The sequence below is a fragment of the Heterocephalus glaber genome, unplaced genomic scaffold (genome assembly GCF_053883595.1).
Source record: "Heterocephalus glaber isolate CG9 unplaced genomic scaffold, H.glaber_assembly_v1.0 deba00001673, whole genome shotgun sequence".
In the NCBI taxonomy this organism is placed as follows: domain Eukaryota; kingdom Metazoa; phylum Chordata; class Mammalia; order Rodentia; family Bathyergidae; genus Heterocephalus; species Heterocephalus glaber.
The window spans coordinates 21,332,029-21,357,158 of NW_028258410.1; the positions used below are offsets into that span (position 1 = coordinate 21,332,029).

At 49.9% G+C, this 25,130-nt stretch overlaps 2 protein-coding genes across 6 annotated transcripts in view; both read left to right on the plus strand.

Annotated features, from left to right (window-relative positions):
• Positions 1-4,820, plus strand: part of Slc13a3 (solute carrier family 13 member 3) — a 76,130-nt gene extending 71,310 nt beyond the window's left edge. For 4 of the 5 annotated variants that reach the window (XM_004858105.4, XM_021239085.2, XM_021239084.2 and 1 more), the window contains exons 12-13: positions 586-723; positions 3,126-4,820. In XM_004858105.4, the coding sequence (XP_004858162.1) occupies positions 586-723; positions 3,126-3,302 (315 nt within the window). In that variant the 3' untranslated portion in view covers positions 3,303-4,820. The remainder of the gene's footprint in view (positions 1-585; positions 724-3,125) is intronic. The other variant, XM_087197776.1, reaches the window with a different exon arrangement.
• A 120-nt stretch (positions 4,821-4,940) lies between these two features.
• On the plus strand, positions 4,941-17,405 carry Ocstamp (osteoclast stimulatory transmembrane protein). Its single transcript, XM_021239102.2, has 3 exons — positions 4,941-11,700; positions 13,824-14,826; positions 16,601-17,405. Exons 1-3 carry the CDS (start codon positions 11,657-11,659, stop codon positions 16,955-16,957), a joined length of 1,404 nt encoding a protein of 467 aa, XP_021094761.2. The 5' UTR covers positions 4,941-11,656; the 3' UTR covers positions 16,958-17,405.
• Positions 17,406-25,130: the final 7,725 nt, after the last annotated feature.

The following is a 25,130-nucleotide window of genomic DNA, read 5'->3' on the forward strand; positions in this document are numbered from 1 at the left end:
AGGGTGGCCCACTGCCTGAGACCAGCCCGTAGACACTATGACTGCCTGGGTTTGGAAGTGGGGAAATACTTGACAGCGTTGCTGGCCTGAGCGCTCCTGTCTCTGAAACCCAGCCCCTGGGATGGTCTGGCTGAGGGAGGGGAGCTGTCACCTTAGAGTCCTGGTTCTCAGTGTGTGGCCCTGGATGCCCCCAGATGCAGCATCCCCTGGGGAACTTGGGGAAAAGCAAAGTCATGGGTCCCACTCAGACCTATAGGAGGACCAGCTAGTCTTGGGGAGGTGAGGGCACCCATCAGGGTTTTCAGGGGTGCGCTGGGTGATTCTGAAACATACGCACTTGAGAAGGAAGGCTCTGGATAATTCGCCCCAGTCCATCCCTAATGAAGCCGCAGTGTGGTCCTGCAATGTCACTGACTTTTGGAATGTCTCTCCGTCTCTCTGCCTGGGTCTCTGCTGGTGGCTTCTCTCTTTGTATTTCTGGCTCTGCGTCTGTCTCTCTCTTTCTCTCTCTCCCTCCCTCTCTCTCCCTCCCCCCCCCCCCGGTCCCCTGTGTCTATCTGTGTCTTGTCCCCGCCGCCTGGCCAGGCCATTCGCCTGAGGGTGCACCCGCTGTATCTGATGATCCCAGGCACAGTCGGCTGCTCCTACGCCTTCATGCTGCCAGTCTCCACGCCCCCCAATTCCATCGCCTTTGCTTCTGGGGACTTGCTCGTCAAAGACATGGTGAGTCTGGGCATCTCTACCAGCGGCCTGGGAAGGTGGAGGCACCAACAGGACCCTGACCTCCCCAACCCACCCCAGCCTCTGAACAGGTTATTCTGAGTGGGGCTAGGAACTTAAATGACAGCAAACACGGGGGTCATCCTCACACTTAGACTGTTACCAGAAGCACCGCCTGGTAATGACTTTGATGGTTGCCTTCAGGGACAAGGGACTCGCCACTCTCTCTCTGGGCACTGCTCTGTTTTCCTGCTTGTTTGCCCAGAATCTTTAGGAGGCAGGGGAAGCAGATGCACCCAGGGATTTAGAGATTTGAGGACCCAGCCACTGGCAGCATGTTCTGCTCCCCTAGTGAGGCTCCCTGCTGAGGCAACTCTTCCTTCCCTTCTCCTGCCCCTGCGGCCACTTCCCTCTCCAGTATCCTGAGCTGACAACAGCCCAGAAGTGCCATCTGCCTAACCAGGCACAAGACCCCAGCAAGATAAATGGCTAAAGAGCGAGAAAGAGCGAGGAGAGGCAGGAGATACACAGGAGACAGCAGTGGACCCTGACCATTCATTGTTTGCTCTGCATGCACTTCGTGCTCTGGCCACCAGGGGCAGCAGAGCTAGCTCCAGGGAGGGCGTTGTTACAGATAAGGCAGACAAGCTCCGTGCAGGTTTTTATAACGATGTAGATTTCAGTACTGCTAAGTACTAGGAAGGAAATAAAACACGGGGCAAGGGGGAGAGAAAGAGGATGATGGGGGTCAGCTTAGATGAGTGAGCAGGGACAGACTTTCCCAGGAGGGGACATATGAGCTGAAAACTGATGTGGGAAGCAGCCAGCATGGAAGAACTGACCCAGCAGAGGGGCACAGGCCTGGGGTAGAGAACAGCTCTGGGTGCTAGGACTGTGGTAGAGTGGGAGAGGATGGAGCTGCAGACCTGGGGGTGTGGAGGGAGACAGAGAGCAGGGCACGGACCTGGGAAACTGTTCAAACACCAGTGGGAGGCCCTGATGGGGCTGTAAGCAGAGCTGGGTGTGCTTTGACTTCTGCCTTTAGAGGATCACTTTGGCTGCCCAGTGGGGCGGGGGTTGTTAGGGCAGGAGGGACAAGTGTGGCAGCCGAGAGGCCACTTACAGAGGAGACAGTGAGGGCCAAGCCAGCACACAGCTCAGATTTGAAGAGCAAAGAGACAGCGAGAGAGATGAGAGACCCCAGGAGCTAGAGACTACAGTCCAGGAGATGGAGAAGGCGCCAGTCTGTGGCCCACCTGCAGGGTTTGCTCCCGAGCGTAACGCTGCGGGCCCAGCAGAAATTACAGCCAGGCTCCCAGACCCCAGCTTGGGCTCCTCTCTCCCACAAAGTGCCAGGGGCTTTTGGGCCGTCTGGAACGGGGCAGCAGAGCATAGCACCTGTGGCCTTACACTGGGCCTCCGGTCTCACCACGGGTGCCCTTCCCGTGAACCATCGCGTTTATTCAACAACTTTGCTAAGTTGACCTCACGTGTTTTATAAGACTTAAATAAGAATATTTAAAAGCAAAAGTTTCCCGTGCATGCGTACATGTAAAACCCATAGAACATGCACAGAAATAAAAAATAAATAAATAAATAAGTTAGGTTTTCCCTGATAGCACCTGCCTGGAAAGGTGCCAAGCTTTTCTCTCCTTGTGAAGGGCAGCGGGAAGGCAGTGAGAAGGCTGAGGCATGAGGGTACCAGGGGAGACTTTCTGGGCAGGCTCGAGAGAGCTCTGGAAGGGGAAGCCTTCCTCACCATGGAGCCAAGTCTGGGGAACGCTAAGCGGAAGCAACCAGGAAAACAGGTTTTAGCCTGGGTGGACTGAACAGTACAAGAGACCAACCAGGGGAGGGAGCACATGGGCGAGTGCTTTCCAGCTGCTTACAGAGGTAACATTCCCAGAAGGAAATTCTTCCTGATAGACAAGTATAGCCTTAACTGGACCTGCAGAGGGTGTGTGTGTACATGTGTGTGTGGTATCTACGTATATGTGTAATACATCGCGGGTGCCTATGTGGAGTGGAGGGTGCTAAGTGATCCATTCCAGGTGGTTGACTTGGGCAAAACAATTTCTCTGGGCCTCATTTTCCTCTTCCATAAAAGGGAGATGGACAATGACCTTCAGATGGTTGCTCTCGTGGTTAAATGATGCGACACTGTGACAATTGCATGGGGTGGTGCTGCCACCAACACTCAGGGAGCAGGGACGCTTGCAGCTCCCTGAGGGACAGCCTCGGCGGGGTGAAGATGGAAAGGTCTTGGGCACTGACCGACCTGGGCTTGCGGCCTGGCCCATCACTCCCCAGCTGTTGGCTTTCCAGAGAATGACCTTCTGCCTTTGAGCCTCAGTTTCCCCATCGGTGCGCAGTGCCGAGCCCACTCAGTCTGAGCTCTGTTGCAGGTACGGACTGGCTTCCTGATGAACGTGTTGGGCGTCCTGCTGCTCAGCGTGGCCATGAATACCTGGGCGCAGAGCATCTTCCAGCTGGGCACCTTCCCAGACTGGGCCAACGTCCACGCGGGCAATGTCACAGCACCACCGCCCCCCTTGACGAACAACACGCTTCACAACCTCTGATGCACGAAAGGCCAGGAGGACTCCCTTTGGGCTGGGCAGGTATCCAGCAGCGCCATACTTGCTGCTAGGACCCTGAGGATGATCAAACTGTTCCTTTCTGTGATCCAGTACGCAGCAAGCGTGGAAACCTCCAGTGTCCACTTAGGCCGGCAGGCTCTTGGCTAGGACACCTTCTCTTTCTCTCTCATGCTGTTCAAGGCCAGTTCTCTCCCAGATCTGCTGCCTCATCAAGCTCCCATGACCTGTCCTGTGCTTAGGGTGCCAGAGTCCAGTTTAGCTGCATAGCAAGCCTGGGATGGTGCTTGACTCGTACACCCGGGATGGAAGCTGTGTCCACCCCCATGGGCACAGCTAACTTTCTTCCCCATGGACTACTTTAAGGCTCTCTGGAGAGACCATCTGGGCTCTCAGGACCGCTTTGCCTACAGAGACTTTGGGGCCGGAAAGTTCCAGGCCAGATGTTGAAGCTGATCCCGACTTGGGTGGGCTCTGCTTGGCTGCTGCCCGCTCTGCACCAGCTGTTTGGCTGTTACCCCTGCGGATACCCAGCAGCCAGGGATTGCTCCCAGCTCCTGGAGACAGAGGGAGGGACAGATGGCTTCCTGAGGATATGGGGACTGCAAAGCCGCCACACCGATCTCCCAAGCACGCTGGGGGAGTTTGAGACTCCCCTGCTGACATCGCTGCCCAGAGCCCCAGCCGTTCCCTCTTCGATCTCACTCAGCTCAGCCATTAGTCTGAGGTCAGGCCAATTCTGGCCCCGATCCTTTCACAGGTGACCCAGGCCCTCCCACCAGGCCCCTCCTGCATTGGCCCTTGGGGCCGTCTGTGGCGGAGTCACCTCTAGTTTTCTTGTCCCAGCTGCTGGTCCCCATCTTGCCCCAATAGTAAGCGTGTTTAATTCCCAAAGGTCACATTTTCAGGGGTGAAAGAAAAGTCAAAGGATAACTTGGGCCTTGTAGAAGTCCACAGTAAAACGTCTCAAGCAGACAGCATATTGCAGTCCCCTTCCAGGGACGGGGAAACTGAGACAGTCCCGCCACCCCGTGGCTGAAGCAGGGAAGGTCCCAGGGGACTCCAGCACTCCTAGTTTCCCAGAGGCAGCCCGAAGCCCCGCGCCTGCGCAGTGTGGGGCTCTGGTGCGCGGGAAGCTTCTGGTTGAGGGCCCCGCAGCCCAGTGACAGAAAAGACCAGTGAGGTCCCATTTCCCCAACCTGCACCCTAGAGACGTAGGCTCCCTGAGGAGCACCCAGCTCACACCCAGCACCAGTAAGTCAGGGAGCTTCGGAGACCCCTGAGCTGGAGGCCAAGCCCACCTCCTTCCCCGGAGAGCAACCAGTACTTAATCAGTCAGCCCACCTGGGTTGGGGGGAGTGGCTCTCCTGTGGAACAGGGACAGGGACAGGGAGGGAGTGGCTCACGTGAAAAGAAACTCCAGGACTTGTGAGCAGAGGGTTCATGATTCAAATACTCTGATCAAAAATGCTATGAAATAAAGAATGTCAATCAACACTGGAACTGGAGACTCTGTCTTTCTAAGCATAAGAGACCTCAGAGCCCCAAATGCCTGGGCTCCCAGCTGTGTCTCCTCTGCTCTCTCCTCCACATACTCATGCTCTTCTACCTCAGGGCCTTTGCACATGCAGTTCCTTCTTCCTGGAATACTCTGCTTCCAAACATAGGCCAGACTCCCACTCTCACTTTGTTCAAGTTCCTGCTTAGATGTCACCTGCCTAGGGACACTTTCCTAACCATCTTTATAAAGTATTGTCCTTGTTACTCTCTGCCTTTCCTTGTCTTGGCACTTAGGACCCTGTGTCATGTATCTTCTTATCAGCTTTCTGTCCTTCTGGCACATAGACTTAGAAATACACAGACTGTTTCATTCCCAGCTGTAACTCCGTTACCTGGACCAGTCTCTAGCACACAGCAAGTGTTCAGGATGTATTTGATATATGAATCTACCCCAGATATAGGCGAAAGCAGGCTTGCCTGCCGTTCTGGGGTCTGTCTGGTTCATTTATTTGTTACCTCTTTCTCCCATTTGTTCAGTCAACAAACCTTTACTCAGAAGCCAGGTTGTGCTGGTTCCGGTCCCCTCCCTACCTGGCGGAGGAGACAGGCAGTAGGAAGGCAAACCGATACAGTGACTCTGAGTCATGGTTCAGGCTAAGAAGAAGATGATGGACTGACTCAGTGGCCAGGAACTCAGACAGGACTTCTCAGAGGAGGCAGCAGGGGCTGAGCCCTGGAGGAGTCAGCGACTCTCAGGGCTGTGTGGAAGGAGGGGAGGGAGGGCGGAGCCCGTGGGGAGGAGCTCCAGGCAGGGAGGTAGGTTCAGTCCACTAGGTTCTCACAGCTAGGCCTTTGCTGGATTTGGGGCTCCCTGTTTTTCTAGGAAATGCCCTGCTCCTCCCAGGACTGCTCCTGCTGGCTGCTCCTGCATGAAAGGGCTTTGCTATTCTTGGCCAGAGCAATCTGTGGGCTGAGGGTGGGCACCATTACCATGCACTGGTGGTGGCACGGGAGGAAGAGGGTGGAAGGGGTGGTGCCAGGTCATTGGAAATGTGCTGCAGGTTTATCTGGAAACTACAGGAAGCGCCAGGGCTCAGAAAGGATGCAACCACATAAAACGAAGATCTTGTTTTTGTTTTCTGTGACTGCAGAACCAACCACCCCCAAATTTCAGGCTTGAAACAGATTCATTAGCTGTTGCTTCTCCTCCGGAAAGGGGTGACTGAGTCCTGGCCCTAGGTGGTATGGTCAGGGCCACTGGCTGAGGCTGGAGTGTCCACCGCTCCCCAGGGTCCCTCTTCAGGTGGCTTCACCAGGACCTAGCCCTGCCCTCTGTGTGTGACTGTGGATTTCAAGGAGGAGGAGAAAATCCGAGGCCCGGGGGCCTGGATGCGGAGGTCTCTGAGGTGCACTCCACCCATGGTGGGAGAGCAGTGTCCGAGCTGGGGGCACCTTTGGAAGCCATCACCCTTCGCTCTTAAGAGTGTGTGAGAGATCTCAGATGTTACCCTGAAAAGGGGGTGTGAATGGCTGAAGCCTTATGAAGAGATGCCTGGACCTACATACCTGTGATCAGAGATATCCAAATTAAGATTCAGCCACAGGTCAATGATATCTACAAAAACTAGACAGCCAGACCAGGGGTGGGGAAGCCAACCCTTGGGTTGTGTTGGTGACACTTGCCGGTGGCAGTCTGCCCAGTGAGGAGGCTGGCACTGACCAAGGGAATGTGTTATGTGTCTCCCCCAGTGGCCCAATGATGTGATCCTGGGGTTCTGTCCCAGCCAATCATCCCATGGGTCCCTACGGAGACAATGCAGAACATCCATGCCACTACTGTTGGAGGTGCTAAAGAGCTGGAGGCTACCTCAGTGGCCATAACGGGGGGAATTTTTAAATGAAATCTAGGAGACACACACTACGGAAAACATGGCACATGGGCACAAAGAACTCAGGCACCCAGAACAGTAGATCGGATACGTGGACATCCTGCTATTCGGGCCCAACCCAGATTCAGAGTCACGTGGGCAAAGGAGCAGAAGCTGGGACGCGAAGTGAATGAAAGTTATTAAACCAGGAGGTCAGAATGCCACTTTGGACCCTGGCTCTTTCCCTACTGTGCTGTGGAACCTTGAGTGCTGTGTGCCCTCTACTGCTTGGGTCTGTAGTTTCCCCCTCTGATAAATGAGGGCACATAGGGTCCCAACAGGAAATAGAAAGCATACACACTGCTAATTTGAGGTAAGTTTGTGGAGGGTCTAATTCCAAGGTGCGAGCACAGCATAGGATGAGCACAGGGAAAATGCAGAACCCTGGCATGTGGAGGAGGTGATGGAGGCACAGACCACCTCCCCACCCCAGGCCTTGGAGGAGACAGTCATTGACAGGAGGGGGCCCAGGGACACATGGAGCCCAGGAGGGCTCTGCAGGGAGGGAGCTGCCTCCCTCAGCCCTCCCATTCAGCCCTCCCACAAGCGGAGTTGAGCTTCTCCAGAACAATATGATGAATGTGTGTGTACAGCAATCCCACCTTATCTTCAGAGGATGCATTTCAGGAGCCCCAGTGCATGCCTGAAACCTCGAATTGCACCAAACTCACTATGAGTATGTGTTTTTCCTATATGTTCATGCTTGTGATGAAGTTTAATCTATACACTACACACAGTAAGAGATTAAAAAAATCAACTATTAACAATATAATAAAAGTTGTTTAAATCTTATGATTTTCTTTTTGTTGGTACTGGGGGATCGAACTCAGGTCCTTGCGCTTGCGTGGTGAAACCACTGAGCTAAATCCCTGGCCCCTTACCAATTATTTCTAAAAAATTTTTCATGTGATATTTTTGAACTGCGGTTGACCGTCGTTTATCACTCAGTCTTTCATCATTGTAACAAGATGGTGAAGACAGTCCATTTAAAAAGAGGAAAGGTTTGCTTAGGCTCATAGTTTTGAAGGTTTCAGTAGACCGTCAACCTTTACACCAGGGCAGAAGCATCTGGCAGAGGAGGCTGTTCACCTTATGGCAGCCAGGAACCAAAGAGAGAAAGAAGAGGACGAGCTGGGGCCCCAGTCTTCCCTTCCAGGGCCCCCAGGTAGCCTAACTTCCTCCTGCTAGGCCCCTGCAAGGTTCCACCACTTCCCAGTAGTGCCACAGACTGATGAGCAGGCCTTCAACCATGGGCCCTTGGAGGACACTTTTCAACCCATAGCACATGGGTAACTGAAATGGGGGAAAGTGGAAGTGCAGATAAGGGAGGATGGAGAGAGAGAGAGAGAGGGAGAGAGGGAGAGAGGGAGGGATTGGCTCAGTGTGGAGTCTGGGGGAGCCCACACTGGTGGGGATGCTGGCAGGCTGAGACTTGAGAAGCAGCGGCAGCTGGCACCTGAAGGCTGCCCACTGCAGGATTCCCCACTCCTAGATCAGTCTTGTGCTGATCGGGTGAGATCCTCCCCATTCTGGAGGACAATCCACTTTACTCAAAGTCCATTGATTGCAGCATTAATCCACCCTCACAGAAACATCCAGAATCACACTGGCCCAAATAGCCAGCACCGTGGTCCAGCAGCCACTGACACCTAACACAAGCTGGAGTACAGCGAGCCTTGGAGACAGCCCAGCCAGTTCCAGCCCTGTGCCCCGGGCCAGGGAGGAGTAGGGAGCAGGTCCAGAAAAACAAGCCACACGAAGGTGCCTCGGGGTGTAGACCCTACTGAAGCTTGCCATCTGGTCGTGCCCAGCTCTGCCTCCACCCCTTAGCCAGCCTTTTACTGCCCCTCCATCAGTGAGTTTAAGTAATTAATTGGCTGCTAATCTTTACAGTTCAGAAAGTTTCACTTAAGAAGCTGGATCTCCATTTCTGGAAGAGAAAATGCAACAAGAACCTAGTAATATGGGGTCCTCATTGCCAGTCAGCAATGACTGCTTGGAGCTGAGTAGTCGGGCGGGGCGGATAAATTGGACCAGGAGGTTTCTTCTTGCCACAGCCCCCACCCCACCTTATTATCTTACACTGCCTCTCTTCTTCCACTGCCACCTTCCTGGCCTGTGAGGGCATTTGAACCTAAGACTCCTAAACTACATGATCAGGAAGGTCCAGTGGCATGGGTGGCCACTGGTTCTACCACCCTTGAGTGCTGCCCAGCAGAACTTGTGGTGATGATCGAACTGGTCCACACCTGCATTGTCCAACTCCATAGCCACCTGTGATGCGTGGCTACTGAACGCTTGTACCTGGTCCAAACTGAGATGCAACATGGGTATAAAACACATGCCAGGTTTTCAAATCATAGTGTGAGAAAATAAAAGTAAAATAGCCTCTACTAATAATTTATATTGTTTCCATGTTGAAAGGTTAATCTTTTGGATGTAATAGGTTGAATGAAATATTTTACTAAAAGTAATTTTAGGTTTGTTCTTTTTTTGGTGGGGATTGAACTTGGGTTCTTGTGCTTGCTCAGCAGGTGGTGAAACCACTGAGCTAAATCCCCGGCCCTGTAATTTTAGTTTTATGTGTTTATTAGAAAACAATATTTTGTGGCCCCCCTCGGCAGCTCCCAATCTTTTCCTCTCAGACATCTTCAGACACCTGTCTGAATGCTCATCTTTTAGTCACCTCACTGCAGTCTCCAAATGTCAGGACAGTGGCCACGTTCTCTACCCACAGGCTGAAAACTCACTGACACTACTCTTCCATGGCCTCTGATTCTGATTCCTGATCCCAGACTGCATGCCCCCAGGGGTGGCCTGAGAGCTCACCACTTCCCCTTCTGTCTTAAGGCTCTGAATCCTTCGTCCAGAAATTCCCCTGAACACAGCTGGCTCTGTGTTGACTCAGAAGTCCTCTCCGGATGTTGTGGGCCTTGAGGTCAGGCCAGCCTTATATGGGCAGAGGTAACTGCCTACATATGGCAAGAAAAGCTAAAAATATCTTCCACTCTTTCCCTCCCCATGCCTCTATGCTTCCAAATCTTACAAATCCACCAGAGGCCTCATGGAAGTGACCTTCATGGTTTTTCACCAGTCAGCTCCCTGCTGCCCATCAGAAACTGGGCAGATGCTGGCAGTGCCTTCTGGCCCAGGGCAATGCCTTGACATTGCACAATGCCTGTGCAACAGGACCCAGGCCGTGGGGTGCTTGGGGGGATTGCAGAGGCCTGGACAAGCGGGTCCCAGCAGCCTGGGACTCACACCAGCCAGCCCGGCTGGAAACCAGGTGGGAGGAAGCAGGACAAGAGCTTTTCTCCACTGCTTACTGAATTCTCTGTCCACACTATCTCACTATCAAATAACCCTACTGTGTAGCTACTATGTTCTACTTGCCATAGCAGGGATGTACAAGCTCAGAGAGGGGCAGTGTCTTGCCCAAGGGCACACAGCACAGTGATTGATACACCTCCATCCCCCTTCAGGGGAAGAGCTCTGTAGCTTCTTGCAGCCAAACAGCTGGATGGCAGCAGACTGGTCCGAGGCCTCCTGCAGAGGTCACAGATTGGTGGCCCTTGTGCCGGTTTTGACCACCAGACCTGTTAAGATGGGTCAATGAAGTTGTCTCTATTTTTTTTTAAGACTGGATTTAAAAACTTGGAGATTTTTATATACTAAGGGGAATGGCCAGCATCTTTGAAAAATCTTGAACATCTGGATGCTGGGCCTTGTTTTTCAAGGGGCTTTGACCCTCTGCTGGACTGAGAAGCGGTTCCCTTTCTGAAGCTCACACTCTGCAGTCGCCTGCTTCCTTTAGCTGCTCTGCACAACCACTGTGCCCTGCAGGACACAGGCACGTGGGGCAGCTGCTCCTGGAGACCCTTGTGTGCCTGGTTCCTGCCTATGTGGCGGCTTCTGGCTTCTGGTGGGGAGCAGATCAGAGCCTGGGAAGGGCACTAAGCTCTCCGAGGGTCTAAACACAGGCGTCTCATTCAGTCGCTGGGTGACTATGAGATGTCACTTCCCTAACCACGCCACAGGATGCCCCACTTCAGGCCCGAGGGAGTGGCCCAGGCAGCATGTCCTTGTAAGGAAAAATGACCAGCAGCCTGAATGCCACCTGGCTGTGTTCGCTACCAGTCTATCTCTGGGCTGGGGGCTCGGTGGTGGTGGGGGCTCCTGGGGTACAGATCCTGCTGGAAATGATGGGGACAGAGATGCTGGGGAAGAAGCCCCACACTCCAAGTGGGAATGGGCTCCCAGAACAGCCTGGAAGTGGACCGTCAGGGATAAGGACTGCAGGAGGGGGCAGAAAGGGAACTGCATTTATTGAGCTCCTACTGTTGCAGTGCCAGGTGCATTACAAAGTAATCACGGGCCTATGAGCTAGTCCCTCCACTTCAGGAGTGCAATGGCTGAGCACAGTGGTAGTCAGGGGTCTCTGATCTTAGCAAGGATCCCCCTTGTCTCCTGTAGGTTCTTAGCCCCAAAGTGTCAAGGATCAGGCTGCCCTTGGGGCACATAGCTACAGACAGGGAGGGGAGGGAAAGGGGAAGCAGGGCTGAGTCTTAGTCTCCTGCTACTGGTAATGAGCTGTATGGTTTCTCTGAACCTCAGTTTCCTCCTCTGTAAAATGGGCTAATTCTACCTTCCCTCTAGTAGGATTGCAGATGTGGCTTGGAAAACATCTCTTTCTCTCCTCCCACACCTTCCCCTGCCCCTGCCCACCACGAGAATTGGAGGCAGCTTGCCCAACCCCCTGGGAGGTGCCCCCAGGCAGGGCGGGACAAGGCAGCCAGGAGGAGTCAATTAAAGGGTGGAAAAGCAGAAGCAGCAGAGTTTCATTGAACCACTTCCTGTCCACCTGCCAAGCTGTCGCACACCACCTGCCTGAAACCGTGCTATTCCAGGACCATGAGGGGCTCCTGGAGAGCTGCTGAGCACCTCATCAGAACCGGGTAGGTCTGGGGACTTGGATACAGGGCCACAGGCAAGAAAAATGCACCAGTCCATTGTGATGGGTATGAGCCCAAACCCCAAGCTCTGCCCTTGGGTAAATTCTCACCTATCCGAGACTCAGTTTCCCCATCTGAGAGGTGGGAATAATAATAATAACAATAATAATGATGGCGATGTCTATGAAACTGTTGTGAGAAATGAAGGAGGAAATGCACGCATAGGCTTGGCTCAGAGTAAGTACTCAGTAAATGGCAGGTTGCTTCCTTGTCATTTAAAATGACAGAGAACCCAGCACAGAAGTCAGCACCAAATATGACACAGGACTGGCTTTCAGTTTTTAAAATCATTTCTATTACTAGTTATCATTTCAACAGCTACCCTGTTCCAAATGCTAATTATGTACCAGGAAGAGGTGTTCAGTCCCACATCTGAACACTTTCAAGCCCCAGGCAGCCCCTGATTTCTGGCATGGACACAGGCTTTCACAGTGGGAAGGGGGCTGAGCCTGTAAGGAGCACATCCCTGCCGCAGGTGCCATGGATGCTCAGCTCCAGCTGCCCTGTTGCAAAGGCAAGAACTCTGGCCCAGATTCTCTTCTTTCTCAAAGGAAGTGAAATCCAGATTCTCATGTGATACTTCCTATTTCTATATGGAGGATACACACACACACACACACACACTCACATGCACCATGCACCAAAATAAAGTGCATTTTCACACCAGATTCAGTCCTTGGACCCTAGGATTGTGACCTTTGCTCCAGTTCCCCTGGCCTTATGGATTTCCGCTCCCCAAGTTCCATGACCACAACCCCTGTTTCCTAATGATGCCGCTCAGAGCTCAGGACTTTTGCACATGCTGTTCCTTCAGTTGGGGACAACCTTCCCTACCTAAGAACTGATACTTGTCCTTATAATCCGAGCTCAAATGCTACCACCTTTCAGAAACCTCCTTGACTCTGACTCTTCTAGGTAAAAATCAGTGACTCTCCACCTACCCCACCTCAGTCCAGGCCCAGGCCCAGAGCTGTTATGTGTGTTTGTGTGTGTGCATGTGTCTGTGTGTGATACTGGGGACTGAGGGGAAGGGTATTCTACCACTGAGCTACATCTTCAGCTCTTTTTATTTTTTATTTTGAGACAGGGTCTCACTAAGTTTCCAGGCTGGCCTCAAACTTGCAATTCCCTTACCTTGGCCTCCCAAGTAGCTGGGCTTAGAAGTATGCACCACTGAGCCCAACTGAGAGTTCTTTTTTTAATAGACTTCCACTCTGATGTCCCATTCCAGTCTTCCCAGTTCGACTGTGAATTCCTCTAGCGTACTGCCTGTGACTTAATTTGTCTCATGCCCAACACATGGACAACGATTTGATCCCTTCTCCTTCATCCTCAAGCATCCATCTGCTCCTCCAGCATCCTACTGGCCCGTGGGGCTTGCTTTCTCTTAGCCTGAGCGAACAGAAGCGATCACACTGCACTCGGTGAATATTGATGGAGAAACTTCTTACTCTGAAGCATAAGCTCAGCAAAGGCCAGCGTGTCGCCTGTTTTAGTCATTTCTGTTTCTCCAACAGCTACCACTTATTAGCTGCTTAATAAATATTTGGTGAATGAATAAATACAAGGAAAATAGGGCAGAAAAAACTCTTCAGAGGCCAACTGGGCTGTCCTCCCTGCCCCTAAATTAGAGAGGAGACACCAAAGTCCAGGAAGAACTCTGTCTCTGACTCTCCCTCCGTCGCTCATATCTTTCCTCTCCTCTCTCGCTCTCTCTCTCCCTCTCTCTCCTTGCTTCATAGCTTTCATCCATCCTCACAAGACTGAAATTATAAATTCAGGGAGCCCCCACAGGAAGCGCATGGAGCTCTTCACTGAAACTCTAACAAGGATAATCCTGGGGAATGCTCTGATTGGCTCAGTGTATGTCACTTGAGCAGGGCTGGGTGACTCTGATTGGTCCATCAGGAAAATGTGCCTGCCCCTGTGTCTAACAGGGTGGAGCTTACCATCAGGTTGGTGGGGCAGGGTGGGTGGGCCAACCCACCCACCCAACCCACCAACCCACCCCAACCCCTTCCTGCTCCACCCTCCTGAAAGAGCATCTCCTATTTGCTTGTTTGTAGGTTGAGGTTCTGGCACTTGGGGATCCGAAAGGCATTTGTTCCACTACACGCTGCCTGGAATACCTTCTCCCAGCCTGTCCCAGCCAGCTGTGGCCAGTTGCTAACCCACCTCCTCCTGTGTGGGTCCTTGGCTGTCACTACTGCAAGTCTGGTACATCACTGGCTGATATCTTCACAGCTTTATCCTCTGGGACTCTCGGCCATGGTGGCTACAGTCTGTGGCCTCCTGGTCTTCTTGGCCCTGGGCCTGGTGCCTCCAGTTCGCTGCCTGTTTGTGCTCAGTGCGCCCACCTTAGGCACAAAGCAGGGCCGCCAGCTGCTCCTGTCCTACAGTACTGCCACCCTGGCCATTGCGGTGGTGCCAAATGTCTTGGCCAACATTCGTGCCACCGGGCAGGTGCTGAGATGCGTCACTGAGGGCTCCCTGGAGAGTCTGCTCAACACCACTCACCAGCTGCATGCTGCCTCCAGGGCTCTGGGCTCTGCAGGTGAAGCAGGCAACCGGGGCCTGACATTCGAGGCCCAGGGCAATGGCTCTGCCTTCCGGCTTCACATGCTCAAGGTTGCTCAGCAGGTCCTGGAGGATTTCTCTGGCCTGGAGTTCCTGGTGCGGGCAGTAGCACTGGGAACCCAGCAGGTGGTCCCAGGGCTGTTTATGCTTGGCCTCCTGGTGGAATCAGCCTGGTACCTCCATCGCTACCTGACAGACCTGCGGTTTGACAATATCTACATGACGCGGAGGCTGGCTCAGCAGCTGGCTCAGGCCCAGGCCACACACCTCATGGACGTCCCACCAGCCTGGCTGCTCCAGGTGGCCCAGCCAAAGCTGTCACAGGAGGAGCTGCTGAGCTGTCTGCTAAGGCTGGGACTGCTTGTCCTGCTCCTAGTGGCCACAGCTGTGACAGTGGCCACAGACTACATGGCCTTCCTTCTGGCACAGGCAGCTGTGAAGTGGGCTCAAAAGCTGCCCATTGTGCCCATCACACTCACAGTCAAGTATGATGTAAGTAAAACGGTGGGAAGATGGAAGTAGAGTTATTTCCTGAGAGAAAGGGGCAGGGCTTGTTAAGCCCTTGACTTGCATTTACGTCTTCCTTGCCTCCAAGTTGCAGCCCAGGGCCCTGGGGCATCATCAGTAAATGAACTCGTCTGACCCCACAACAGCCCTAGGAAGGGGATTCTGTTTTCACCTCTATTGCAGGTGAGGATACTGAGACCCAGACACCTTAGAGTGACTTGTCCCAAGGTCATGCTTCGTAAGTAGCAAGATGTCCGAGTCTCATTTTCCTCATTTGTACAGATCAACCTTCCTTAGCCTAAGCTATGTGAGCCTTAAAATGTGATAATGTCTCTAACAAGTTCCGTGCCTCATAAAAGATGTTTAATAGATAGTGGCTACTGCTAATAACTCACATTTGGATCTCCTACTGGATACAAGGCTCAGGAATGGTCTGCATCAGGAGTCAGCCAACTATGACCTTCAGGGAAAATCCAACACTGAGGTTTAGGTTTTGTCAATAAAGCTTTATTGGAACACAGCCTTCCATCTGTTTATGTACTAGTGGTGGCTGCTCTACAAAGGCACAGTTGAGTAGTCGAACCAGGGACTGTATAGCTCACAAAGCCTAAAATATTTACCACTTGAATGGCAATATATGAAATATTTAATATCTACTTACTATCAGATATATTTATTATCAGATCAAAGTTTGTGTTTCTTAGTCTTTTTTTTGCCACAATTATTTTATTTTTAATAGTGAGATCTCACACAAAATTCTATTCCATAAAACATACCAAAGCATCTGAGCCTGAGCTAATAATGTTATTAGCTTATATTTATCAAATGCCTACTATATATTAGAAAATTATTTCTCAAATTGGAAGAAATCAATTTAATCAGTTGAGGTGGTCACAGCTAGCTTCTTAAAATAAGCTAGAAAATGATCAGAGTATATTGTAGGTGATAACAGTCTGTATTGTTCTGTGAAGTTTTTCTTCATTAGCATACAGTCTGTGCTCAGGAAATTCTGTACAATGTATTTCTTACCATGGGACACAGGAAAGATATGTACCAGGTAATATTTTAAGTGTGTAACTGTGTTCTCTCATCTAAAATCTTAGAGAAAACCAAAGATGCCTTTAGCCAGACATGGCCGTGCACAGCCTATGTAGTTTGGGACCCACCTGGGACTGACCGCTGAGTGGGCCACGTTTAACCCATCTATGGCTTTGGGTTCCCCATCTTTTAAATGAGGGTCAGCTTCATAGAACTGTGCGTGTTTGATGGAATAGTATCTCCTAAGAATTCACAGGGCTCACCAAAAGTAAACGCCAGTTGGGCAGGATGGCACATGCCTATAATCCCAGCACTCTGGGAGGCTGAGGCAGGAGGAGTGAAAATTTGAGCCCCACCTGGGCAATGTAGCAACCTAGGGGGAGGCCCTATCTCGAAATTTTAAAAATATGAAAAGGACTGGGATCTAGCTCAGTGTGAAGACAAACAAACAAAAAGTAAATGCCAATGTTTTCTTTAAAATACTCTGCTCACAGACAGTTACAATAACATGTGTGGAACTTTTTATTTGGCAAAAGAGTTCCTCTCAGCCTGCATCACAATTGGTCCTCCCCAAACTCCAGAAACTAGAAGGTTATTTCTGTACCCATTCTGCCGATGAGGGCAGGGACCTGGGGCCGTCCATCCCTGCAAGTCTCCGCAGGTGGCAGGGAGAGGCAGTGGCGTATGGTCTCTGCTAACTGGGCTTTTCTCTTCTTGGAAGGCAGCATACACGGTCCTGGGCTTCATCCCCTTCCTCTTCAACTATCCAGCCCCTGAGAGCTCCTTCCTCTCCATGCACAAGGCCTACACATGGGAGCTCCGCCTCACCTCCCGCGACTGCCCGCTGCTGCCGGCCCAGCGACCTTGCACCGACTCAGCCCTGGCCGCCGGAGCCCTGCAGCTCCTGGCCGGCTCCACCGTGCTCCTGGAGACCTACGCCCGGCGCCTGCGGCACGCCATCGCCGCCTCCTTCTTCTCCTCCCAGGAGGCCAGGAGGGTCTGCCACCTTCATGCCCGGCTCCAGCGAAGATACAACCGGCGCCAAGGCCAGAAGCTGGCCCAGGGGGCTCCTTCCTGAACCTGACACCCAGGGCTACCTGCAGGCATCGAGCACGGAAAACCTTTGCAACAGACCTGAGTTGCAACCCTGGCTCTGTGACGCTTCCATGTGATCTTGGGTGTATCGCTGAACTTCTCTGAGCCTCTGTTTCTACATCTGCGCAATGACTGCGTGGTGACAATCATCCCGAACCACTTTCCACAAGGGAATGTGCAAGGAGATACTGAACTTGCACGGCCTGGAAGGACGATGCAGGGGCAAAGTAAGAAGTGGAGACAGTTCGAGGCTACTGCAGGCTACTTGGAGATCAGTCCGGTCTCCCACCTGCTCCAGCTGCTTTACCTGTTAGGTGGAGACTCAGCCTCATGAATTCATCTGCATGCTTCTGGAACTTATTTATATGCCCCTGAATTCGCTGAACTTATTTATAACTTTTTATTTTATAAATAAATATATTTATTAAATCTTAGATGAAATGTTAATTCTCTGCTTTCAATTCCTTCAGGGGCTTGCCATCTAGGATTATCAGAGTTAACAAATAAAAATAGAGGATGCCCAGGCAAATTTGAATTTCAGATTAACAGTGAAATACTTGTTCACTATTCCTTGACTCCTAGGTGTGTATCTGACTCCTGGGTCAGCCACATGCAACCAATTGTGTGATCTTGAGTTCTCCCATTGTCAAAAGAAAGAAAGTTACAACAAATGTAATTGAAGTTCTTGATTGGCATTTATTTGAGATATTAGGGTCAGGCAACATCTCATTCTATAAAATGGAGTAAATGTCCCCATGGGCTGATAAAGAGGCTCAGAAAAAGGGCTGTAGAAAGAAGGAACAAAGAACAAAAAGTAGATTGGTGCATAAACCCTATTTAATTGTTGTAAAACACCTAAACTGGTTTTTTTCAAAAGGGGTATGAATTTGCAATCTCTTCATCATTATCTTTGCACTTAACAGGAGAAAGTTGTCTTGCTTGGTCAACCTCTGGCCTTTCTGCAGAATCTGAGCAATAGGTAAACAAGAAAATGAAACAAATATAAAACTCTAAGTTAATCTAATTTAAAAAGAACTAACGTGGGCCAATTTGAATGCTGTTATGGTTTAGATCTAGAAAGTCCCACAAGTCTCATGTATTCAGAGATGGGGTTTTCAGAGACAGTGATTGGGTCATGGGGGCACTGTAGTCATCAGTGGATTAACCCACTGATGAGTTCACGGCTAAAGGTGCTGTTAGGAGGCGGAGCCTGGTTAGAAGTGAGTCTCAGGTAGTGTGTCCTGGAAGGGTGTATTCTCGACCCTGATCCCATCCTTCTCTCTCTGCTTCCTTGCTGCCATGAGTTAAGCAGCCTTCTACCACCATGCTGTTTCTACTTTGGAGCCACCTGACCATGGACTGAATCCTCCGAAATCAGCCAAATTAAACCTCTCCTCCTATAAGTTGTGGATATCAGGTATTTTGTTCCAGTAACAGAAAACGGACTAGTATAGATGCCCTGTCACCTAAAGTTTAATTACAAGTAAAAGAAATTTCTGTAGACATTTTAAGCCAGAGAGGATTTAATGCAGAAAATTGGGTCCTTCCTGGGCTGGAGGAAAAGGCCCCAGAACCAACCCAATACAGATCTCTCCTCTGCTAACATCAGAAATGTATGAAATCAGGAAGCCACAACTCAAAGTGTTGGCCCTAAGGGTGCACAGTCTTGGCTATGTCCATGTATGAAGAAGATATCTCTGCAACCAGCACCATGATGCACAGGTGAGGTGAGCCCAGCAGCATGTGGACACCCTAGCTCAGTCTCTCAATCCCCTGAGCTAGTGCCAGACCCTAACATCTCTGTTTCTGCAGCCACCAGGGCCTCCAGCAAGGCTGCTGCACTGCATACTCTAGGATTATGCCATCCACATCATACTCCAAGTGAATGACTTTCCCCATTCTGTGTGCAAGATGCCTTCTAGCCTGCAGGACCACATATTGTAGCCTGGCTCTCAGGACTCAGCTTGCAAACAAAGATAGTAACAGCAGAGATTAAGCCTCTGCTTGCTTACAGGTTCCTTAACTCACAGAGGTGCATCTGATTGACAAACTTGACTTACACTGGAACCCCAGCTGCAAGGGAGTCAGAAAAATGTAATTTTTAGTTACCAACCACTTTAGTTTGGGAAGACATACTTAAATAATGACTGAAACTTTTGGACTGCTACTTATAGGAGACATACCTTTTATTTTGCACCCCTCCTCATACACAGGCATACTCAACTCAAACTTTTATTTTTGGTACTGGGGATCGAACTTGGGACCTTGCGCTTGCCAGGCAGGCGGCAGAACCACTGAGCTAAATCCCCAGCCCTCAACTCAAACTTTTAATTAAACTACTTATTCTTAATTTGTATGACACATCCTGATATTTTCTATCCTAGCCAATTCTGTCTACTCTATCTTATGCCATTTAATCATATATGATTCTATTTTATTCTAGTTCATTAAGAAAATTACTGGTAAGGGCTTACCAAATTAAAATCCCTGTTGAGGAGAGTGGGTTGGGTATTAGAGGAAAGTAGATTGGATGTCAGCCTGCCCTAGGGACGGACACTTTTGATATGTGCAACAAGCAGCATAGAAATAGCAAAGCAAGAGAGTGCTGGGAGTGCAGTTGCCTGGAATATGCAATGTTGAAACACAGAGGTAGAGAAAGAAGGTCTTAAACAGTTTTTTTAAAAGAACCTTAAATTTTTCCTGAGAAACTCAAAAAACAAAATGTGCCTCCCCAGTGCTCTGTGTTTTTGTAATAATGTTTATTTGAATGCTAGGACCTAATTGGGGCCCATGAAAGCTGATTTGTCAATCATGTGTGATTCCAGGGGAAGGACACACAGGTAGAGCTTTCACCCAATGCTTTCCATCCAGGGCTCTACTGAAACTGATATGCAAAGATACATGTTAGCAGTTGTGTTTTCAACAGAATGGAGAAGAGAAATGCTCCAACCTGTCCTTTCCACCCCACACCCCTCAGCTCAGGGGTATTTATAGGCTGTGAGTCACCACCTGCAGTGAGCTGAGCCACACTGCAGCCACTGTTCCTCCCACTCCCCAAGGTGATTGTGTTCATCTAGGAGGGCACTGCTGGCCTCTCAAGACACCAGCCCCCACTGAGGCGCCCTCTCCCACAAAGCTGCCCAGTTCCTTGGTCACACAATGACACATCCACACATTTCTTAATTACACAAATAATATATAAATCCTTCTCCTTATGAAAAACAGAACATTATAGATAATAGTAGCTAGTGTTTGTTGGGTGCTTGTGATGTGCTGGGAATGTGCTAGAAAATGTTTTATAACTGGATTTTTAAAAGCCCCATTACCAAGTTCTATCCCTGATACCAAAAAACAAAACAAACAAACAAACAAACAGCCCCATTATTAGTGTTTGCTGATGCCTGTGGTGGGAAAGTTCCCACTGGGGATTTTGAGCTACCACCCAATGTTCCTGGAAGTGGATGGACAGGGGATGCTCACAACTAGCTCCCAGGAGCTGGGGTGAGCTGGCTCCAGACCACTGCTAGATGTATCCAAAGTTCTGCTAAAAGCTGTATGCACATCGTGGTACAGTGGCACCTCCGTTCACGAACTCAAATCGCTTCATGATTCTGGTCACAAACTGAACTGGATGAGAACTGAGTTAAATTTCCCCAAAAGATCAACATTGAACCTAATCATTGAATTTGATTTGGTTCTCATCTGTTATAGCTTGTGTCTAGATGTCCCCCGATAAAACCTCATGCAGTCGTAGGTGAGGCTTTTTTTTTTCCAAGAAGTGGCTGAATCTAGAGTCTGTGATGCTAGGATTAAGGGTGTATGATTATTAAATCAGTAAGCTGATTGGTTTGGCACTGCCCGAATCCCTGTAGCCTGGAAACAATACAAGGCACAGAAAGAGGCTTGTTTTCCCGTGTTGCTTCCCTTGCTTGCTTGCTTGCTTGCTTTTGCTGTCTTCTACCTGCCATGAACTGGTTCTCCTCTGCGATGCCCCTCTGTGGTGCCACCCTGCCTTGGAGCTGGTCAGTTATGGACTGAAACCTCTATAAACTGTGAGCTAAATAAACCTTTCCTCCTTTAACTTTGAGCATCGGATATTTTGTCTCAGCAATGAGAAAAGTAGCTAAGACATCATCCAACTTGGTTTGTGACCAGAATTGTGGAAAAGAATCAAGTTCAGAGGGCCAGGGATTTAGCTCAGTGGTTCCGCTGCCTGCCTTGCAAGCACAAGGACCTGAGTTAAATTCCAGGTACTAAAAAAAAAGAATCAAGTTCATGTACTGAGGTACCATTGTATTTGAACTTCATAAAAGTACAATATCTGAGATAGATGATATTATCATCCTTCTTCATGAGATAAAAATACTGAGATTCCAAGGAGTTAAGTATTTTGCTTAAAATTACCCAGCTCCTAAGCTACAGAGCCAGAATTTAAATCCAAATAGTATGGCTGTCAGAATCTGTGGTGTTAATTGGTCTCCCAAGTAAGGGTAAAGGCCCCTTTTTGACTACCATACTCAAATCTTGTAGCTTCCTTTTTGCCCCCACATGTAACCACTATCATCAGCTGGATGACCTACTTTTCAGATATTTATTCTATATATACATATATGTGTGTAAATATAATATAGAAATATGTCTATTATTTTTGGGGTTTAAATGACGTCATACTATAGCAATAGTTCTACAACTTGTTTTCTCACTGAATAATATGCCTTAGCCTTACCACATCCTCTCTCAGTGTTGAAGAGATCATTATGTCATGAGTTGTTTAGCAATTCTATTGGCAAGTGTCTGTTTTTATTGTAAACAACACTGCATGGACATCTTTTTACATGCCTCCTTGTACTCATGAGAAGCTTTCCTCAGAATCTATGTAGAACTTCCCAAACCCCATAAGTTACTTCTGAAGTTGTAGTTTTTAAGAGTGCATTAGCTGGTGTGGCAGAATAATATCCAAAATAGTCCCAGTCACCCCCACCGCCTGGTACTCCTACCCTTGTGTGGTTCCCTCCTCTTGAATGGACCTGGAATTGCTTCTAGCAGCTAATTCAATATGACTCTCTCTCTCTGTGTTTCTCTCTCTCTCTCTCTCTCTCTCTCTCTCTCTCTCTCTCTCTCTCTCTCTCTCTCTCACTTCCTTCCTGGTTTGTACACTTTGCTCAACCAAGCCACCATGTTGGTGAGGCCTGCACAGAGGAAATGCAGAGTGACTTCTAGCAGCAGCCAGATGAGAACGAAGCCCTGTCCTGCAGCCCACCAAGATTGTTTCCTGCCAACAACTTTTGCAGTAAGCTCAGATGTGGTTGCCTCCCCAGATGGATCATCTGTGGGGACCCGATCCCTGGCTGGCACCTCAACTGTGGCATGTCAGAGCCCCTGAAACAGGACAAGCAGACCCGGCTGAGCTACACCCAGGCTCCAAACCCCAGGAGCCACAATACAGGCAATGTGTGCGTGTGTCCAGCCACTACTCTTGTGGTCATTTACTGTGTGGTCACAGGGAGTGAACACAGCCAGGACTCCCCAGAAGACAACAACCCAGGGAAAGGGACTTTTCTGAGAGGAAATTCCAGAAACAGCAGGCAGGGAGAAGTGGAGGGAGCCAAGGGAGAGGAGCCTTGCAGGGCAGTTGCTGGGCAGGATACTCCTGCAGCAGGGGGGACTCAGTGCCTCTGGGGACTCTGGGAAATGGTGTAGCGATGCCTTGGGATTGCCCTGAGGGCACAAGGAGCTGGGGTCTTTATTCTCCAGTTCTGAGCTGTCATTGTTTTTTCTCCTTTTTTATCAGTATATGTTTGCAATATGTAATAGTTACATTCATCTTGGGAAATTGGTACACATACATGTCAAATCTTAATCATTTTTACTCCTCCCATTCCCTGCCTTCCCCTCTCCCTTCTTCATCCTTCTCATCTTCATAAACTCCCTGTTTCCTATCATCTATCTTTTATTTTGATCTTTAAATTATTTACATTTTGGGTTTCTTATATAAGAAAAACCATGCAATATTTGATTTTCTGTGTCTGATTTATTTCATTTAACATTACAATCTTAAGGCACATCCATTTTCCTACAAATAACTAAAACTTATGCCTCTTTATACCTGAGTAGTACTCCATGGTATGTATATAAAACCTTTTCTTTAACCATTCATCTGCAGACGGGCCTATTTGCCACTACCAAGATTTGACTATTATGAGTTGTGCTGCTAGAAATAGGCATGCATGTATCACTATAACTGTCCTTACAAACACAGGAAAAGCAGACTCTTTTCTCCTCCAGTGCTCTCAACACTAAACAAAGAAAACTTCCGTGATCAAAGCCTGTGGGTTTTCCCCACACCAAGCCATTCTCTGGCATACACACCAACAGGTGGGGCAATGACTCCACTCAGTCTCAACACCACCTCCCTAGAGTCAGGGGCAGAACTCACAGGCTCAGGGTGTGGTCAATAAGGCTTTCACCACTGCAGATGCCAATTGTAAGTAGGAGGTTCTCACCTACACTTCCAGTTATAAATTGGGGCTACCCTGAGCCTATTCCTTCATAATTTGCTGAAATAGCTCCAAGAACTCAGGGAAGCATTGCCCACTTCCCATATAGGATGTGACTAAGGATGCGGATGGGCACCAGATGGGGGGATGTGGAGGGCAAGGGATGCAGGAGGGACATGGAGGATCTGGTCCCTCTAGGTGCACCATTCTCCCGGTACCTCCCATGCTCAGAGGCTTGAAGCTGTCCATACCCTGCAGGTCCAGGATCTTTATGGAGGCTCCATCGTGCAGGCAGGATGAGTTATTCACTCCATCTTCAGCCCCCTCTCTGCTCCCTGGAGACCTAACTCTAACCAGGGTATGGCTTTCTGGTGATGCTCCAATCACCCAGGACATTCCAAGGGATTTAAGAGCTCCATGTCAGAAACTGTGGTCAAAGACCAAATATTGGGGTGAAAGGTTCTTATAGTGCTCTACCTACTAGCATTTTGGGAGATGCAGGCCAGGGATGGAGACACATGTAGATCTCACTATTACACGCACTGGCTGAGGGCTGCTCCTGGAGACAAACCTTTCTCCTAGGCGTTCCATCTGCGCTGAGCTTGAGGCAGAGAGAAAATCTTCCAAGAGCTCACAGTAGGCTCCCCACAGCCTGCATGGGAACTGTCAGTGGCAAGTGGAGGTGGGCGGGGCCCCCACCGCATCGTCCCTGCCTGTGTGCTGGACAGAACACGAGACTTTGGTAGGAAAGGTCTGTGTTTAAGACCAGGTTTCACCACTGAGCAGCCTGGTGACACTGAATGAATCATTGTCCCCTCCTCCAAACCTCACTTCTTTCCCCTTCCTCAGAGCCATCCTCTCATCCCAGTGAAATAAGCCTGTGCAGAGCATCTCACCCAGTCTTTACACTTGGTTTCCACCAGGATTTCATTTCACCGTAAGTCCCCGAAGTTGGGAACAGTATGCTACCCAACAATAGGGAACCAAGAACACCCACCTCTCTCAATCTGCAAGAGAGAAAGGAGTCCTTCCCTGTAGTTTAAGGATATTTGGAGGATATTTTCCTTCCTTTTGTTAGAACCCAGGCAGTCAGATTAGAGAGAAAAACACATCAGTATTTACAAGGCTCATGGGCCTCCTCACGGGGCTCTGAGAGGCAAGAGACAGAGCTGCCAGGTGCTTACGGGCTGCACTTGGAATGGCACATCTGCATCTGGATCTCCTGACTGGCAGAGGCAAGGTCACACTGCAGAAGAGCATGTGAGAGACATCCTCAGAGGATGCCACCACCTGGCTTGGAAAACATGTCTGCAGCAGGGAGCAGGAGGAGCCCCAAGAAGCCTTTGGGCCTCAAAGGTCAGGAGCCTTTCTGATCTCCGCTGGGAAGGACCCAGCCAAGGAGCTATCTGCGTGTTTGTCTTATCCAGAGACCTCTCCAGGAAGAAAGAAGGGAGGAATGGCTAACGATGTGATGGGATTATTTGGAGTCAGTCTAATCTGGATTCAAATCCCAGCTCCCTCCTTGAGAACTGGGTGACTGAGGTGTCATCCCCTCCTAGCAAGTTTGTGTCCCCACTGTTTATCAGAAGGATGTCAAGGGAGAGGGGTGAGTGATACCTGTGAAGCTGTATCATGCAGGGACATGTGGAGAGGAAAATG

Bases quoted from the DNA above. Each gene is read 5' to 3' on its own strand.
- Ocstamp (XM_021239102.2), top strand. From the start codon at position 11,657: ATGAGGGGCTCCTGGAGAGCTGCTGAGCACCTCATCAGAACCGG. The intron at 11,701-13,823 runs GTAGGTCTGGGG...GCTTGTTTGTAG, and splicing joins GAGCACCTCATCAGAACCGG to GTTGAGGTTCTGGCACTTGG. The intron at 14,827-16,600 runs GTAAGTAAAACG...TCTTCTTGGAAG, and splicing joins CACTCACAGTCAAGTATGAT to GCAGCATACACGGTCCTGGG.